Below are 19,004 nucleotides of genomic sequence, written 5' to 3' on the forward strand. Positions count from 1 at the left end.
AGTATTGAAATATGATTTTTATATCTTGAAATGGAGTGATATGAATGATATTTTGCCGTTGGCTATTTACCGGAAGACGAGGTGGTCTTGATGAGTGAGTGCATGTGTTGATGTAGTTGCTGATAGACTTGATTCAGCAGTACAGCGCCAGGATGCAGTGAAAGGAGGTCTTTGTTGATGAAACCAGTGCAGGATGCAGTTGTGACCCCCTCTCCTGTTTTGCGATGGTTAACATATGCCTCTGTAACAAAAGCTTGGTTCCGCCAATGAAAGCATTCCTACATTTTTAATGACTTTCAATAACAAAAACAGCATATGTCTGTCAATTAATGGACAGCACTAGCATGCCAGGATGTATCCTAATGTTTTTAAGCAGTACTTACAGTTTAAAAATGCCTGGTTGGCTGAATAAGTAAAACGAATAGAAAATATACTATTGCAAAATGTAATTCATTAGACAGTAATAAAAACACTCCTTTTAATCCCTTTAAATCTTTATTTGTGTTATACAGACGTTACAGTTGGTCTAGGGTCAGAGGGGAGCAAGGGTGGTGAAGATGTGGTGTTGTGAGTATACAAGGGGTGCCAAAATTACAGACGTTTATTTACAATGTATGCACTATATACGTACAAGTGAAACCATCGTGACAGGACAATGGGCAGCGCTAAAGCAAAGAAAGATAGAAACTTTACAAGCCCTTCAAATACCCTAGTCTGACTGTTAGTAACACACTGACTAATAACAATAATAATATTCATAACAAGAACAACACTATTAAAGTGAAGTGATTGTGATATACAGCAGCACAGCACATGGTGCACACAGTGAAATGTGTCCTCTGCATTTAACCCATCACCCTTAGTGAGCAGTGGGCAGCCATGACCGGCGCAAGGCCACCACCGCCCCTGTGATTGATTGCTCATGCTTAGTTTGCAGGACAGCCCTGAACTTCAGAAGTTGAATTTGATTAAAAATAACTAATAATAAAATGTTGGTCCTTTAATCTTTTACAATTAATTTAATGCCATTGAACATTGTTTCAAAGACATGTTTTGCGGCATAATAGCCAGAAATTAATTTTCCACATGAAAAATACAATATGTGCCAGGAGTGTGTGACAAAAGACTAAAATGAGTGACTGTCACACTGCGTGACACTTGAGTGGCCCATTAGGCTAGAACGAAAAAGGAATTTAATTTTACGCCAAATGTTGGCCTACATATTTACAAATTGTTTGAAATACACGTCTTCAACACATCAGACAAGTTCTTCTCCCTTTTCTTCATTTAAATTGCCAATTTATGCTGCTTCTTATCAGCTTCTTCAGCTGCCAACAAGTGCAGCATCAGAAGCTGTGCCACCTACCATGGTAGGGAGTGAACACCTACCAATATTGATTTATTATTATTCGCCTAACACACTGGGCAGCCAGATCAGATAGAACAGTTTCTTCCACCAGGTTACTGAACTTTCATCATCATGCTGGAAGATTGAGGCAATCTACAATAGGCAAGCAGCTTGGTGAGAAGAGATCAACTGTTGGAGCAATTATTAGAAAAGAAATCACTGACAATCTCGCTTGACCTGGGGCTCCATACAAGATCTCACCCTGTGGGGTACAAATGATCTTGAGAACGGTGAGGAAACAGCCCAGAACTACATGAAAGGAACTGGTAAATGACCTGAAGAGAATTGGGACCACAGTAACAAAAGTTGCTATTAGTAACAAGTCGTCATGGATTAAAATCCTGCAGCGCTCGAGATGTCCCCCTGCTTAAACCAGGACATGTCCAGGTCCGTCTAAAGTTTGCCAGAGACCATCTGGAAGATCCAGAGGAGGATTGAGAGAATGTCATGTGGTCAGATAAGAGTAAAATTGAGATTGTGTTTGCAGGGGGAAGAATGCTGAGTTGCATCCCAAGAACACCACATCCTCTTTAAAGCATGGGGGTGGAAACATGATTTGGGGATGCTTTTCTGCAAAGGGGACAGGACGGCTGATCCATTATAAGGAGAGGATGAATGGGACCATGTGATTTTGGGCAAAAACCTCAGTGAGAGCATAGAAACCATCAGTGAGAGCATAGAAGATGAAACGTGGCTGGATCTTCCACACACTGGACAACTTGCACAATAACTTGCACAAATGCTTTTTTCCCCACTGTTACTGACGTGGCACAGAAGGAGATCTGACAATACAATGTGGTTATTAATACAGACCTGTATGTGCAGTCTGATGCTTCCTATAGTTTAATACCAAAAATTTCTATTTCCATATATACTTGTTGGACAAGTGGACAAAAACGGACAAGTAGCCTTCTTCTGATTTGTGCAACTATTTTATGTTGCAGTGGGGGAATTCTGGCATGACAAATCTATGTCAGAATTTATTTAGGTCCTCTCTTGGTCTGACTGGTGTCAACTTCTGAGTTGAATACAGCACTTAGCAGCAGACCAAACAGACTAAAATAAAAGACAGAAAACCACATTAGAATATAAATATGAACTCAATTATATTGTGTAATGTGCAAATTGTGTGCAGCACACAATTATGATATAAAAAAAAACGTGCAGGCAGAAATTATGTCAGCTATTTTCAGATCAAGATAAGTGATAAATTGGACAGTGGGGAAGGTGCTCTGCTGCCTGTCTACAGTCCAAGTCTGTCTGGTGCCCTGGGCGAACACCCCCTTTGGCATCCCCCATCCCCCCAGCATTGGTGTTAATTTTGCACTCCAGTTTTATCCTCCAAACTGAGGATCTCAATGTATCCCAACGTAATCCCAATGTAACATAATTGATACTTTTCTACACAGATGCGGTTTGTATCTTTTTTCTGTTTCTGTGATTTTGCACAACCCAGGAAAAATTAATTGTGACATAATGAGCTTGGATTGACAATGTTATGAATGAAATGTGCTTTATCTGGAAGCACCTCCTCCACCCGGCTCACCTCCATCCCGGTAAACCAGCACCCGTTCACTGTTCAAATCACTGTTTAGATCTAAAATCAACCCATAATCAACTGCTATAATCAACCTCTCCTCCATCTTGGTTTCAGAGCCGATTCAATGCTTTGTTTCGATTGGTGGAGTGACAATGCATCACAACGCAATTTCAACAAAATGTATCTTCAACCATGGTGTGCTCAGAATTTCTACATGCCAATAATCGGATATGTGGAGTGAGTTTCTTTCTTTTTCTTTTTCTGGCAGGTCTTTACTTTATAATGGCAGATACCCATCTGTTATTGTGGATCTGCGCTTTAACTTGCAGTCAAGTTCACGCCACACTTTCTGAGATTGAGGTACCAGAAGTAAGTTCCAGATCTCATTAATGCCAGTTGTTGCCCTGGATTTCATTTCAATGTAATTTTACAGAGTGATAATTTCATTTTCAACAGCTATTGAAATGGAATAATGCTACTACTGTAGAACAAAATGCAATCCGCATCAATACTGGCACCAAATTAAAAACACAGGTAGCTGGCAATAGATTAAATGAATGCAAAGTCAGTAAATTGCTTGATTTTGCTCAAAATGTGAACAGTCACATTTTGCAGCTCTAAATTGGGCTAATTGAGAAGGTCAGTATCTATAAGGAAAGCTTAAGTCAAAAGGTTGTTCTCTAGCTGTATATAATTTCCAATATTCTTATTGGAAAGTTTCAGGAAATCTTTTATTTCAGGCATTTAAAAACTTTAAAAAAATAAAAATCTGCACAAATCAAATTTTAATCCAATCTAAACGAGATCGAACAAGAGTGACTCCATCATCGCTTCTGTTTTGGCTATTTACTGGAAGACGCGGTAGTCTTTATTTTCTGAATAATGAGTGAGTGCATGTGTTGATTCAAGGAGAGGCAGAACGGCTCTAGGATGCTTTGTTGTTGAAGCCAGTGCAGGATGCACTACCAAATGTTACTGATTCTTCGATTGAACACTGTCATTCGACCACACGATGGCACTAATCACCAATTTTACCCATTCTATTGTGCACTGTCCAGCAGTCTTCTATGAACCTTTTATTAATCACACTGTGTTATTAAACTATATAGAAAAACGTCCAATTTCGCGATTTAAATTCGTGATTGACTCGGTTACACCGACTACTGACAATGTTGACCCACAACCGAGAGAACCCCCGCACAGCACAGTTAGTAACTGAGTAACTACTCATGCAAATATGAATCGTTTGTCACTATCAGAGAAATTGCATTAAGAGAAATGCGCTCGGTCGCTCCGCGCGGGGGGCGTGGTTTGGTGACGTCAGCGCCGCCGGACCCGCGAGCGCGAGTGCTCGTCAGTGTCCGTTTGTCTGTCGCTTGCCCCGGACCGCTGGCGGTGACAGGCTGAAGCCCGAGTGAACGGCGCGCTGCTCGGTCTTTTTTTTTTTTTATTATTATTATTATTTTAATTTTAGTCTCTTATTTTCGGCTTCTGCCGCCGCGATGGCGGCGCGCCGCGAACCGAAGCCGCGGTCGCTGTGTGCGGGAGAGCTAAGCCGATAAAGAGCGAAGGGGAGCATCCGCCTATTTATATCCTCCTCGGCCATTCCTTTCTTCGCCGGCGGGCAACATGTCGAGCGGGCAGGACGAGAGCACCGTGCGGGTCGCTTTGCGGTAAGGACCCCGTGATGCTCTCGGTTTCACCTGCAGTGGAGAGACGGGGCGGCCGCTGCCTTTCTTCTTCTCTGTCTGTGTGTGTGTGTGTGTGTGTGTGTGTGTGTGTGTGTCTGTGTGTGTTCGTATGGCGTGCGTGATGAATCACATTCAGTTATCCCATATTCTCTCGTATTATCTGTTCTGTGTGTGTTGGAAGCTGTAAACGTGTTTTGCCCTGGATATTAGCAGGAAGGACGTGACGTGATGTAATATCCCAGTTTACTGTCGGCATGGCGTGCAGGGCTTTCAATAAAACGCTTGTGCTCGGCACGTGAAACGTCTGGGAAAGAAAGATAACTAGTTGATCCTTTATTGACACATTAGACTCGCGGACGTGGTGCGTCTCGGGTTGCCCTGCTCAGACCTGCTGGTCCTCCTCTGGTTACGGCGTGCAGACTTTGCCCCAGAACAGTGTCATTGAGAGCCTGGACTTGGGCCTGGTGTCGCTTACACCGCCCTTCCTCGGTTGACTAGGCCGCCTGGCGCTCTGGGACACGCTTGTGAAAGACTGGCCTTCATGCAGCCCCATGCTTCAAAAAGTGATCTGACTCTGGATCTGGAATATAACCGAATCCGCATGTTACACTTTGCTCTTTATCAAAAGAAGAAGGAAAAAAAAACTCACACACAAACACACAGATAGTCCCGTAGGTCACTGTGAGTGGACTGGACAGGGTATAAATAGCTTTTTTTTAAGAGGTGACTTCTTAGACCCCCCCTTCTGAGATCACTCAACCCGAGTCATGATTCCGAAGCAAATCAGCCTTTTATCCTTATTCGTGCAGAACCTGTAGTGCAGGTACCGTTGGTGTACTAAATACTCGTGTTGTGCACACAGCCGCTCCAGACGGCAGATGCAACATGCAACACACCGTGGGGACGTTTCAAGTTTGGTTCCCATCTTTACTTAGTGCTGGATTTAATTGTTTAACCACTCTTGTCTTGAATAAAGGACTTGTGACCTTTGTGACCTATAGTAATAGTGATAATAACAGTACTGATAATAATAATTGTTTCAGATCTAACAAAAATGTCCAGACACACATATTAATCACTGTCAGTCATTGCGTGTGTGAGGTTAAGACAAACAGCCATGGCAACAGCTGAATTTCTTTTGGGACGGGGGAGACATCAACATGGGTGGCTTTGAAAGAGCAGGTCTGGGGTTTTTTTTGCCCTGATGAAAGATGTGTGCCTGAAAACATTTAAGGAACATCTATTTTCTACCCCTGTCATGCAGTTATCTGTATTGCAGTTGTGTTGTTAGATACCGTGCCTGTCAGTGCCTGCTGCGCGAAAGCCACCGTCTAACGCCGCGAAAGTCTTGTGGTTACCACATGTACATCCGTTTAATACATAAATCTTATATGGATCATATAGCAACGCCTGGTATTACGTAAATTATACATCGAAATCAGATGAGAAAATCATGTCCACGAATCCTGTACATAAGCAGTGCAACATGCATTAAGCTTGTTTGAAAGAAAGCAGCACATTAGCCGTAAAACTCATGGGTGGATTATGATATAGTAAGACCTTTAGAAGCGGGGATGATTGCTACATGCTTGGCTCATTAGGAATCGTCCGGCATGGCGTAATCAAACATGGTAACGCGTTGCTGTTTTCATTTGGCTCCAGAAAGCCTCTTTGTAGCTGCCAGGTTGGATTGGCGAAGATGACGCGCTTACGTAAGGTTGTGTCTGAGATCTGCGGAGTGACAGCACACTGTGAACGGTTCGAGTGGGTTTCGGTGGCCAGGTGTGGGGTCTGGAGACCGAGCCTGAGGCCTGAAGCCTGCTGGCGGTTTAAAAATATGCAAATGCCCAGGTTCCATGTCTCTATGTCTAAATGAGACAGTGCAAGGATTTAACCTAAGCTTGTCACAAGTGAATGTATTAAAACTGTGGTGGACTAATCATTAAGCATTAAGACAGAATTATGCCGTTCAATAGTTTTGAAGGATTTTTTTTCCATACAAACTCCAGGAATCAGCACCACAGAAAGCACCACTCCTTTTGTTAATCATTGTTAATCATTTACTACATGTTATTAATAATATAATTACATGGGGTATCTAAATTCTGCTAAAATGCATGAATGCATGGTGTGTTGCTGTGCTAAAACGTTCCAAAAGAGATCTATATGGAGGCCTCAAGCCTGTATAGATCTACTTAGAGTAAGATGCACTTCTGTAGAAAAGGGTGGCTTTACATGGCATATAGGTCATTCTGCCTGGGTAGCTTATTTACTGGAGCATTATGGTTCAGGTTAATTTTTTTCTCCAGCCAAGTGTGTGTGAAGTTACCATTCCGGACTCATGATGGACAATGTATTTGGAAAATGGATGAATTGGGCTCATTCTGTGTCAAAAAAACAAGCCCAAAAAAACAACATTCCAGTCAAAACTGTGCTTGATGGGCAAAAGTCACTGAACAACCTCACAAAATAAATATAGAAGTTAAAGTTCCACTTTCTTTGGAAAGTCTTGACCTGCGAGTGTTTTGTTTAGCTGTGAGGTTGCAAAATAAAGACCTCCCCTGGGTCTTTGTGTGACTCCTGTACCATTCAGATGACAACTTCTATGTCATTTGACAGGGGACTACAGCTCCCATCATGCACCTCACTTCATTGTTATCATTTGTTGCAGCACAGTGCCTGTCAGGGTAAAGCTGCAGGGACCCCGGTTCAAGCATGAAATCTCTCAAGGGTCCAGTCCAGTGCATTCGTATTATTACCATGGTAATTAATATTTATGAGAACATCCAAGAACCATACGAAAGCCATCTGTGCTGACTGTGGATTTCAGTCACTCATGTGCAAACGAAGTGACCGGGAAAATGAAAGGTTTTCACATTGAGTTCAACCGGCAGGATGAGAGATCGGATTTCCCTGGCTGTCGCAGAGCTGCTTTTAGCTTCTTCTTGTTTTTTTCCACGGACTTAGTTCAGGTTTGTATTGGTGGTATTGTGGGCGTGTGAGAGTGGGAGCGAGAACAAGAGAGAGAGGTTCGCCTCGGCCTTTTGTGTTCACGTCTCACCCGTAGGGTCCTTTGTTTACTTTGAGATGGGCGTCCTCTGTCAACACGTCATGGCTGAGCAGGACCAAATCCTCCTCAGACCCGGCGAGACAAAGACAAGAAGAGAAACCCGCTCGATCCCACACCAGTTTGTAGGCCATACGCTGTATGCTGGATGAGAGCCAAATCTCTTTTTCTTCACTATAATTCTCAAGTTGTTCTTCAAAGACAGAATTTGAACAAGAGAACACCGGCCTTTTTTTTAAACAGTGCTTACAGTAGCTTACAAAGAAGAGTTTTCCCCTCGTAACATCGGGACTATTCCCATGTATTATTTTGCAGTTGTTTGCCAATCTGAATCCCACAGGAAAGGAGATGTTTGGATTTTACACTCGCTTTCCACTTGTGTAAAGCAGCAGCAGCCCGTCCACGCGTCCTGAGCCACTTTCCTGCAATCGCAGGGTCTGTGCTGTGACCTTTGACCCTTGGAGACAGTAGAGGGCCGGCCAGCGAGTGGGACTGGTGTCAATTGCACAACGCTTCCGATGTCACTCTGAATCGCTGACTGGCCAAATTTCCCACCGTTGGCCTTGCTCTGTGATACAGAATGCACGTCCACCCCTCATTTTAAACAGAGCATGTATTATTATTATTATTATTATTATTATGATTATTATTATTATTGCTCTTGAAATAGTTTTATGTTCTGTCCAAGATCCATTGTGCTGATTAAATTTTTGGAACCGTAAGAGTTTGATGTTTTCAGGCCTCAAGGAGCACAACTAGTCCCTACCTGTTGATGAAAGCCACCGTCACGATGTTCATGACAGCAGAGGCGTTTACACCCGAAAGTCATTACCCAAAACCGCGTGCTGTTCCGAGCGAGCTGCTAAATGCTGATTCCGTCAACAGCTGGTGTCAGCAGCTACGGGCGAGGGCTGAAGTGATGCTGCGCTTTTCAGGCAAAGCTCCTGGACCCTTGACAGGAGGAGGAGGAGGAATGTGACTCGATATCCCCGTCGGAAGGGAGGGATAGTGTGACGGGAAGCTTCGCTTCCGATCGTGCTTTCTCATGGCTGAATAGGACCATCCATTTGCCTTCAGGCATTCCCTGCCACTGGAGTTCTGTTGACACTCCAGGGTCGGAGGAACAGGTTACACAACACGACCCAGCTTGCTCTTTGGTGTCATTTCACTTCTGTGATGTGTGATTACTGCGATGAAATGGAGGTGGGACAGTTTAACGCATTAAATGCATTTAGAGGCCAGGACCTTAGTAAAACTTTTTTTCCAACTTATAATATTTCAAGTTAGGATGTTTCTTATTCTTTATGAAGAGGTGAATCTGTAAAATTCAAAACTACTTACGTACTATCTTACCAAGATATTTTGTTATTATTATTTTTGCAATTTATTTATGTGCACTCATTTTTATTTAGCCCTTTTTCTCAGCGAGTTAGATCCCGATGGGATGTTGTATCCAGCATTTGGTGAGCCAGAAATCAACTTGTTGCCCCTTTCCCTCATTTATTGTCATTTGCGGTCAACTGCTACTTTCTGGTCTCAGGTTCTGACCAAAGTAAATTCTCTCCTATACCTACAGCCTTCAGACTTTTGTGCCCTAAAAATGTACCCTGGATATATTGAATATAGATAGATACATAGATCTATATAGAAAGTGTATGGTGGTATAAATATTGTGGTGATTTTATGACAAAAAAAAAGTTCTGACAGGTTATCCAAGCTTTCTATCTCATGTCTATGTCTTTAAGATTAAAAAATCTTGATGTCCTTGTTTATTAGTCTTATATGGACTATTTTATATTAATACATACTGTTGAAACCAAAAGTTTACATACACTTTCATATAACTTTTTTTCTTACTGTCTGACATTAAATTCCTTTCAGTTTTATATTTACATTTTACATTTACATCATTTATCATACGCCTTATCCAGAGCGACTTACAATCTGTAGTTACAGGGACACTCAGGGTTAAGTGTCTTGCTCAAGGACACAATGGTAGTGAGTGAGGTTTGAACCTGGGTCTTCTGGTTCATAGGCGAGTGTGTTACCCACTAGGCTACTACCACCCAGTTTTAGTTTTAGGCCCGTTCGGATTCCCAAAATAATTTCTATTTGCTAAATGTCTAAACAATGCGTGAGAGAATTTTTTTGAGATTTTTTTATTACTTTCTTCAAAGTCAAGAGTTTACATACATTTGCTTAGTATTTGGTGGAATTGTGTTTAAACTGAATGACTGATGCAAATGCTATGGGTATCCGGTACAGGACTTGTTTCACTGTGGATAGTGATACACTCTTACCAGCTTTTGTTCTGGGATTGATACGAACATTCCGCACCAAAACACATTCATCTCTTGGACTCAGGAGCTGTCTCCTTCCTGAGCGGTATGATGGCTGGACATTCCCATGTTGTTATACTTGCATATAATTGTTTGAACAAATGAACGTGGCACCTTCAGGCATCTGGAAATTGCTCCCAAGGATGAACCAGTCTGGTGGAGGTCCACAATTCTCTTCCTGATGTCATGGCTGATATCTTTAGTCTTTCCCATGGTGTCTAAAAGGAAGCAGTGTATTGAGATGTGCCTTTAAATACATCCACAGGTAGTGCCTCCAATCTACTCAAGTGGTGTCAGTTTAATCTATCAGATGCTTCCAAAGCCCTGACATCATCATCTGGGCTTTCCCAAATAATTTAAAGGCTCTCACACATTAAAAATCTCACACATTATTTTGACAAATAGAAATTATTTTGAGAATCCGAACGGGTCTAAAACTGAAAGGGGTTTGTATGATTTAATATCAGACAGTAGGAAAAAAGTTCTTATACAGTGTATGTAAACTTTTGGTTTCAGCTGTATAGTAGCTGCACCATAGATTTCGAACTATTGTTATTTGGCTTTGTTTGAAGGGAGAGATTTGCTGTTAACACAGACCCCAGATCAGCTGTCATATGAATGAAGTAAAGTGAAGGGGTGGCACGGTTAGAAAAGGCCGATGAGTGGTACCCAATTAACCTCTGCCTTAGAGAATCAGCATCAGAGCCATCACGGTAATGCGCCCCTGTGGTTACTGCCCACCTGTGGCTTTTGTGGACCTCTAACCCGCACCTCTGTAGGTGAGGTCCAGTGTCTGGGTTTGCCCTGCAGTGATATTGCTTCATTCAGCCAGCCAGTGCCATGTTACTGAGAGGCCTTCTGACGTCCGTCTGTACAGGATTAGATTAGGGTGCCCAGAGTTTGCCTTGTCATTGTCTGGTCTGGAAAAGGAGTCTGCAGACTCAGTTCAGAGGTCAGAGCCTGATGGGATCTTTTCTGACTCAGCATTTAATGAGAGGAGAAAATCAAATCATTGCCTTTTCCCTCTGCTGTTTTGCTGCCATCTGCTACCTTCTGGCCTCAGGTTTTTATATCAGTCTTTACTAGTTCTCCACAAATCATTGATGGCTGAATAATGTCTCTCGTATACTTTTAAGACGTGTACAGCCTTCAGGCTTTTCTGTTCCTGGTCTGCCCCAGCTGACCTCACACACACAGCCTCCCTGCTGTTTGAAAATCCCACTGAAGTCTTTATGTCTCAGGCGGAGATTAGGCCAGGTTATGGCATGGGCATTATGGCATTTTGTGCTTCTGCCATGTGGTAGTTCACAAAGATTTACCATAAATAGTCTTGTTGTGAACATTGATGCACAATGATGTGTCATGATGTTGACTGTAGAAGACTTAGCTTTGTCCGTGATGTCCACTTTGAGGAGAAGTGGGTAAAACCGGGGGTGGACGAGTTTCTGGAATGTCACTGTAATCGCTGTAATGAAGTCTGGAGCTTGAGCTTAACTTGACGTGTCACATGGTGAGGGTCCATTAGGAGCTTGACTGCCTTTTAGATCCTTTAAAGTCCACACTCCACTTTTTTTAACCAGAGGCAGTAAAGCCTGTATATGCTGTCTTTTTCTACTTTTGAAACAAAACAATAATAGATCTATTGCATAGATCATTTACATAAATCCAAAATAGTATGTAGAAGTAGCAATAACATTTGTTTGTATTTATGATACACTGGTGCTTGAAACACTTTTTAATTTTCTATATATAGGTATAAATATGATGTGAAAAAATCATCACATATCACATTTTATTGTGTATTTAAGATACCTATAGTGTTTTGAGCCAAGTATTTGAATAGGCGAGGCCTAGATTAACCCAGTTCATATTTTATATATATATATATATATGTGTGTGTGTGTGTGTGTGTGTGTGTATATATATATAATAAAATGAACTATATATATATATAAATGTTTGTATGAACTTCATTTTTCTTTTAACAGTGTGAATTAGAGCTCTTCATCCCTGATATCTGGGACAAGGTTTGATTTTGGAACTAGTAGAATCACATTACAGACAGACAGAAGCAGTTCCACAGAGACTTGCTGCAGGTCTGAGTGTTGTACAAGCTGGAAAATTCAGGCCAACCTGAGAGAAGTCTTTATTCCCGAAGAACCATAGGAAACAGGCCTTCCAATGACAGTTGTATCATTGCCCCTACCGTCTCAGTACCTTGGGGTTACGAATTGGTTGTAACATTGTAACGTTGTAATTACATCCATATAAAAGGAACTCAAATGAAAGATGACAAAAATTCTACTGAAACACTTTCACTTGTAAAAAAAAATGCCATGTGTTGAATTTGAGGTAAATGAGTCCTGGTCACCCATAAATGTCTTACAATATCTTTTACAGGGCTTGTAATGACAGATGTGCTGTTCTGTTGTGGCTTCAGATCATGGCTGGTGGTGGGAAGTTTGTTTGTCATGACGACGACAGAGCTGCATTTTGGGGTGGCAGATTTGATCAAGAGTTTCTTCCACATTTTAATTATATATTCATGTATCATATCAGAATTAAACTTGGAGCTAAATCTGGTTAGTTCTAATCAATCAACATGGTCCTCAGCTTTCAGTACAGCTTTTCCCAAATGTGTAAGTCACCTTCGACCCTCTTCACACTCCATGGGCCCATTCATAAGCCAGTTTCATGGGCATGTTCTATGTAATTTACACATGAATAGCATGTAGTTAGTGATTGATAAGGACATGTTGCATGATAGGTGTGGAGAAATGCTAAGGACCACACTTTAAAATACAAAGCTTTTTATTATGGGGGCAGTGGTGTCCCCTGAAGTGTCATGGTGCCACTGAGGTCCCCTTAAGCAAGGTACAGTCCCCACACACTATTCAGAGCTGCCCATTGAATTTTTGCTTCAACAGTAAACATCAAACAGAACTTAACGTACCACATTGGCTCAAATATAACAAAAAATATCAAAATTGGCAATATTCTTGTTTGGAAGTATTTAATTGCATTCGACTTAACAATTTCAAGCCTTGAAACAAAACCATGACTGACAAGGTCATGAGAAGGTCGTGGTTCTGGTAATTTACGGTAGTGACTATTGATGTAAGTATTTCAAATGAGTGCAGCTGAAGTTATTATCTCAATTTAAACCCACCTTTTTACTGCACTTTACTTTGCTGAGTGGTTAATTTGTTTTTTTAATCCTCAAAGTGTCTGATCCTCACCTAATGAGAGGATTTAACACTGTGTTGTCGCATGTAACAACTGGTTCAGACCCCTTCTCCATCGGGCCAAGGCTCCCAGACTGTCAGAGAGGACAGAGAGAGTGGGGGACGTCACGAGACAACGCTGACCTGGGCAGCTTGCTCTCACACTGCTTCAGATAGAGGCTTCTGCCTGAGTGCCAGAATTTGCTGCTAATGCTAAAACTATTCACACCTCATGCAAACTGCAGCTGACCTTCGCAGAAATATGCAAATGTGTTGATGGGACGCTCCCTTTGACCCTCGGTAACAGTCAAATTATCTCCTGGTGAATGCAGCGCACCTCATGACCGTGATGTCATGACCGTCCCTATTTTTTCCAATAAGTCACCGGCTTGTTTGCTGGTGGATGTTATCGTGATTATTGGGGATTACAGGAACTGTTTCAGATGGGACGTGCTCTGCAGGCCTGGAGCCCGGTGGGATTAATGTGGATTCTCTGCTGTAAATCCCTCCCATTTTACAAACCGAGGGGTGTGTGAGGGTGAGGCAGGCATACACACTCATACACACACAAACAGCGCTGCTAAATAAACACGGCTGTACACACACACTCAGCAGAGTAAATAAGTCAATAATGTTCATACTAATCGTGCTTGGTAAAGGCAGCTACTGCTTTAATACTAAATGAATCATTTCATTTCTAAATAAATTGTTCTGTGTGTTGACAGCACTGTTCTGGTTCAAATTTTAAATGTTGATTTTATGAGATTGTACAGAAAATAGTGAATTTATAGACAATAATTAAAATAGACATCAAAACCAATCATTGTGACACTACAGATTTACAACATTAACGTTAACAATGCTAGGGCCCTATGATTTCTGTGGTGAGGAAAACGCGGACGAAATCACGGAATCCGCTATAAAACACGGAATTGTATAATTCGCGTGTCTGGCAGCAGACTACACGTGTTTTCTGCTGAGGCAGAACTTTCACACACACCAACGCAATGTAAACGTGCGGTCAGCACTCTTAGTGCCAAGTTTAGAGTGGGACAATAGCCAAACAATTTTTTTATGAATCGGAAGAACATAGCGCCACTTACAGCCAATAATTCATATCAAACTAGCGCAAGCCACTCACATCATTTACATTTACAGCATTTATCAGACGCCCTTATCCAGAGCGATTTACAATCAGTAGTTACAGGGACAGCCCCCCCTGGAGACACTCAGGGTTAAGTGTCATGCTCAGGGATACAATGTTAGTAAGCGGGATTTGAACCTGGGTCTATTGGTTCATAGGCGAGTGTGTTACCCACTAAGCTACTACCACCCCCACATCAGCAAACAAATCAGCTGATTCAAAACGTGGTTTTATTTTCATGGTTCCAGTTCATATTGCATGTGGCAAAAGTTTTTTTTGTATTCCAGGTCTCCACAATGGTTATTTATTTGATAACGTTTTTAATGTTGAGGTCAAAGAATGTGTAATATTGTGAAATAGTTCTTTGCATGAAATGCACATATTATTTACATGTAAATGCTTTACAAAAGCAAACAATAAATGCTCAAGCACTTTGTTGAACAATGATTAAATGTGATTTGCCATATTGCAGGTTCTCTTTTGCTTACCTACTCCATAATAACATAGTTTTAAGGTGAATAAGTATATTTATAATGGAAAACATGGAATTCAGAAGAATTCAAATGGAAAAAATGGAATTTATGGGTCCTTCAATGTAATATCAATGTACTGGGCACAGCCCTTCTGAAATTGCTAGGCATTAAACTAGCCTAGTCCTAGATTAAACAAGAACTTCTCCAGTTCTCCATTGCTTTTAATCTTGGACTAGGCTTAATCCAGGAACTGAAAAACTGACCCTTAGTGTATGAGTGTAATAATAAAACACGTATTCAAGCACATAAAGCGGTAGTATATGCCGCCTGCTCCCTGCCTTTCACTACTGCTGCCTCCTCTGCTCAGCGCCGGGATCTGGTGTCACTGGGGCACAATAACAGCTCTGTGACGCGGATTTGCAGAGGCCACTACACTGGCCACAAGCGCAGCATTAACAAGTCCTGCCATTATGAGCCCCGTTCGCCGGACACAAAACTGAAACTTGACCTCCTTGCTGCAGTCTAAAGATTCATTTTGGGTTGAATCCAATTGCAGGAATGTTTATGTCCTTGCAATAATTCTATAAAAAAAAGAAAGGTGGAATTGACCTTTGTCGTTTGTGAGCTCACAAAATATTGGGTGTGTCTGTTTACCTACTTTCCAACATTTTTATTTTCTCTTTCCCCTCCTCTCCCTCTGCACTGCTTGCTAACAGTGCGAGCTCTGTGTGTGTCTGCGGGGCTTGTTGGTGTACGAGGTGAGGTATGCACATGCAGCACCTCACTCGGGCTTGTTGGAGGATGACTGAGGTTTACAGAAAAACACAAAACACGTAGACTCCGCAGTAGTGGCCTAGCGGGTGAAAAACGTGAAAGTGAAGCGATTGTGAAACACTGCAGCACAACGCACGGTGACACATCGAAATGTGTCCTCTGCTTTTAACCTTGGGGCAGTGTGTGGAGGCGGTGCTTAGCTCGGTGGCACCTTCCGATTACGGTCCCGGTTCCTTACCCGCTAGCCCAACCACTGCCCCATATGGAAGTGGACCTGTAATTGGAAGGTTTCGGTCCCTGCTCTCCAAACACTTTCAAAAGGAGACGATGCAATCCGGCCAGGTCAATGACAAAGCGTCTGACTCTATGAGCGGGGCTTTGAGGACGTACAGTTGAGAAGAAAAGTGTCTATAGTGTTAAGTTGAGTCAAGTTCACTGTCTTTTTATTATTTGATTGACTAATTTGGACAGTTCAGCCTTAGGGGTTTTCTATGGTGCACAGTCCTGATTCACCTAATCCCTCAGCTAATTATTATCAAGCTTATATCATTGAGATCCACACAATTGTGGTGCTCAGAAAGCTGAAGCTGACAGCCGCTTTCTCCACACCGGCCACCGCCGCACACACACTCGCAGGCGGAGTCGCACGTGTGTGCTCTCTACAAGCCCAGATTCCGCCCTTGAGCTGCTGCCAAGCCAACAGGGCAACTCCCAGGCCTCACGGCCCCTGCTGCATGCCACCTGCGTGCTTCACTGTGCAGACACGTTCGGCGGGGATTTAACGTTGTGCGCTTGCCAGTCCTGTGCTAGTTAATTCCAATATAAGTATTTTATTCTTTTACTCTGTATGTTTTATTTAGGTTTTTTTTTTACTCTGTTGCTACTTTCTCATATGACCTTTTTTTTGCTCTAAGACTACAATTATTGTGGATGGTTCTTTCTAACAGTATGGCATTTTTGTTGTTTTTCCAATGAACTATTCACTTTTACTTGGACTGTACCATTTCAAAATCAGTTGAATGTACCAGAAGTAATTTTTCTCTTCTTCATGGAAAGAATGCTCTTAAAATAAATCTAAACATATTTTTTGTACTTCCTGGAAATGTGGTTATCTTTATTTAACAAATGATAATATTTGCACTTATAAAAACATCAGTTTTCCTGCTTGTCATTGTTAAACTTTGCTGCTCTCGCTCTGTACAGCAGCTCTGCTCGGAATCACATCAAAAGTTAAAAATCAAGCTTACTGGTACTGGTGATTTGCTCATGTTATGTTTGCATGTGTTATGTTAAATGTGATGTGCATTACCGCATATATGGTATTATCATATACGCATATCATATACGCATTGAATGAGCATCTTATCAAACCTCACTTGTCCCCTCTGTTCTTTTAGGATTCGGCCACAACTGGCACGAGAAAAGATTGAAGGATGCCACATATGCACCTTCGTCACTCCTGGGGAGCCCCAGGTGATGCTGGGAAAGGACAAAGCCTTCACCTACGACTATGTGTTTGACATGGACACACACCAGGACACCATCTATACTAACTGTACAGAGAAACTCATTGAGGGCTGCTTCGAGGGATACAATGCCACCATCTTTGCCTACGGACAGGTGAGCAAACAAGTTGCCCTGACGTAAAGCATTCTGGCTGATAAAGGGCTTCTGGAAGTATGATTGGGTACTTGTTTAACCTTTTTTAATCTCAGTGGAAAACTTCCTAAACACTGGCCTTTTAAACTTATCAGCTCCTTTTTATTTTCTCTAAAGTTAGCTTGACTTTGCTTTGAATGAGCTCTTGAATAAGAGCTTTCATCGATCAAGAGAACTGTTTTGTGCTCACGGTTCAAAAAAAGTTTCCACATACGTTTTTACAAATGCCATTACGGCATTTTGACAATCATTTATAATGCACAAAATATATTTTTTATGTGTTTATGTATTTACCCTTTTCAATTGAGTATCAAGTCTTTATCATCATCATATCAGAGAGCAAGCAAACTGGAACACTGTCTGCTCAGCAGGCATGCTGGAACAAGAAACCTTTTTTTATTGCGATAGATTAGCTTACTTACGTGCTTATTGTTCATGTGCCAATGTGAAAGGAATTTCATATCAGATTCATTAAAAACAAAAGGACACATACGACAAGCCGATGTTGCTGAAATAATGACATATTTCTAGTATTTAATACAACTTGTGGTCCACTTCTTGTATTACACAGTACAGGGTACTACACAGTACAAAACCATTAAGTGTCACTGGGCTTTCTTAATAAACTGTATTTTCTCCGCTCAGCATTGTTCCAGCACCCTTGTCCTGTTGTGAGTCCTCTTTCAGGGATTTGATGGGCTGTCGGGGGGAAGGGGGCCGGTGTCTGAATACGGCCCTGGCACAGCATTCCTATATCTGTATCCATGGCAACAAAGTCCCGCTGACTCTTTTGTTGGGGTAGTCGTCCCGTGAGCGGGCGCTATCATCCTGCCAGTGTTCCCACATTGACAGTCCAGCACCGTCTAACATTTTGTGTGTTTTCTTTTTACAAGAAAGCGTATGTATTTTCTGAACTTTGCCACCCCCCTGCAACCATGGGGTTTGAACAGTGAGCTCAGTGATTTGTCCATTTCTCTGACAATAATAAATTCTACTGATCAAAGTAAGCAGTGGAAGATGTGATGTAGATGCTTTGTTGACAGTGCGGTTTCTACAGGCAGTAGCCAAGTCTGTTGGGAGCTGGAAAAGTTCATCACCATGAAGCTGGAGAACCACACTTGAGGTTCTGCTTTAAAGTTCCCCTGACATGAGTTTTTATTTTTTGCTTTTATATCTGTCTTATTGGTCCCCTAAAACTATATCTTCTGAAAAGTCTCTTTCTGAAATTCAGCCTTGGTATAGAACCAGAGCCACTTGGAGCCAGTCCCACAATGAGATTTCCCCAGGATGTGCCATTTCAGGGTCTGCGGCTTTAAATGCTAATGAGGAGGAAAGAGGCGGGATGAGGAGGAGAGCATATGTAGCCCATAATCACATACAGTATGTCTCAATGGGCTTTAACAGCCCCTACAGTTGACCCTTCTGCACACAAGGAAAAACACCAGTAAAAAAACTCTAGGAGAGAGAAAAAAGAAAGAAACCTTGGGAAGGAGTGATACAAAGGGTTGCCCTTCCAGGGTAGAATGAGCCTGCAATTGGTGTCAGTGCAGGGTTTGTGATGATTTGTCCAAAAAAAAAGGTCCTACAGGTGTAGTGGTGGAAAGGTCCAAAGTATAGTATGGATCATCTGTCCATGTTTGGAGGTACTGGACAGAATAGAGTAAGTTTTAGTCCAACATCATGGT

The 19,004-nt window shown here is 41.9% G+C and overlaps 1 protein-coding gene across 4 annotated transcripts in view; it reads left to right on the plus strand.

Moving 5' to 3' along the window:
* The first annotated feature begins 4,302 nt into the window (after positions 1–4,302).
* Positions 4,303–19,004, plus strand: part of LOC114764591 (kinesin-like protein KIF21A) — a 36,536-nt gene continuing 21,834 nt past the window's right edge. For all 4 annotated transcript variants that reach the window (XR_003742526.1, XM_028954331.1, XM_028954332.1 and 1 more), the window contains exons 1-2: positions 4,303–4,621; positions 17,058–17,280. Coding sequence is in view for 3 of the 4 variants with exons in the window: in XM_028954331.1 (XP_028810164.1) it covers positions 4,578–4,621; positions 17,058–17,280 (267 nt within the window). In the remaining variant the exon portion in view is untranslated. The remainder of the gene's footprint in view (positions 4,622–17,057; positions 17,281–19,004) is intronic.

Source organism: Denticeps clupeoides, chromosome 15 (genome assembly GCF_900700375.1).
Source record: "Denticeps clupeoides chromosome 15, fDenClu1.1, whole genome shotgun sequence".
In the NCBI taxonomy this organism is placed as follows: domain Eukaryota; kingdom Metazoa; phylum Chordata; class Actinopteri; order Clupeiformes; family Denticipitidae; genus Denticeps; species Denticeps clupeoides.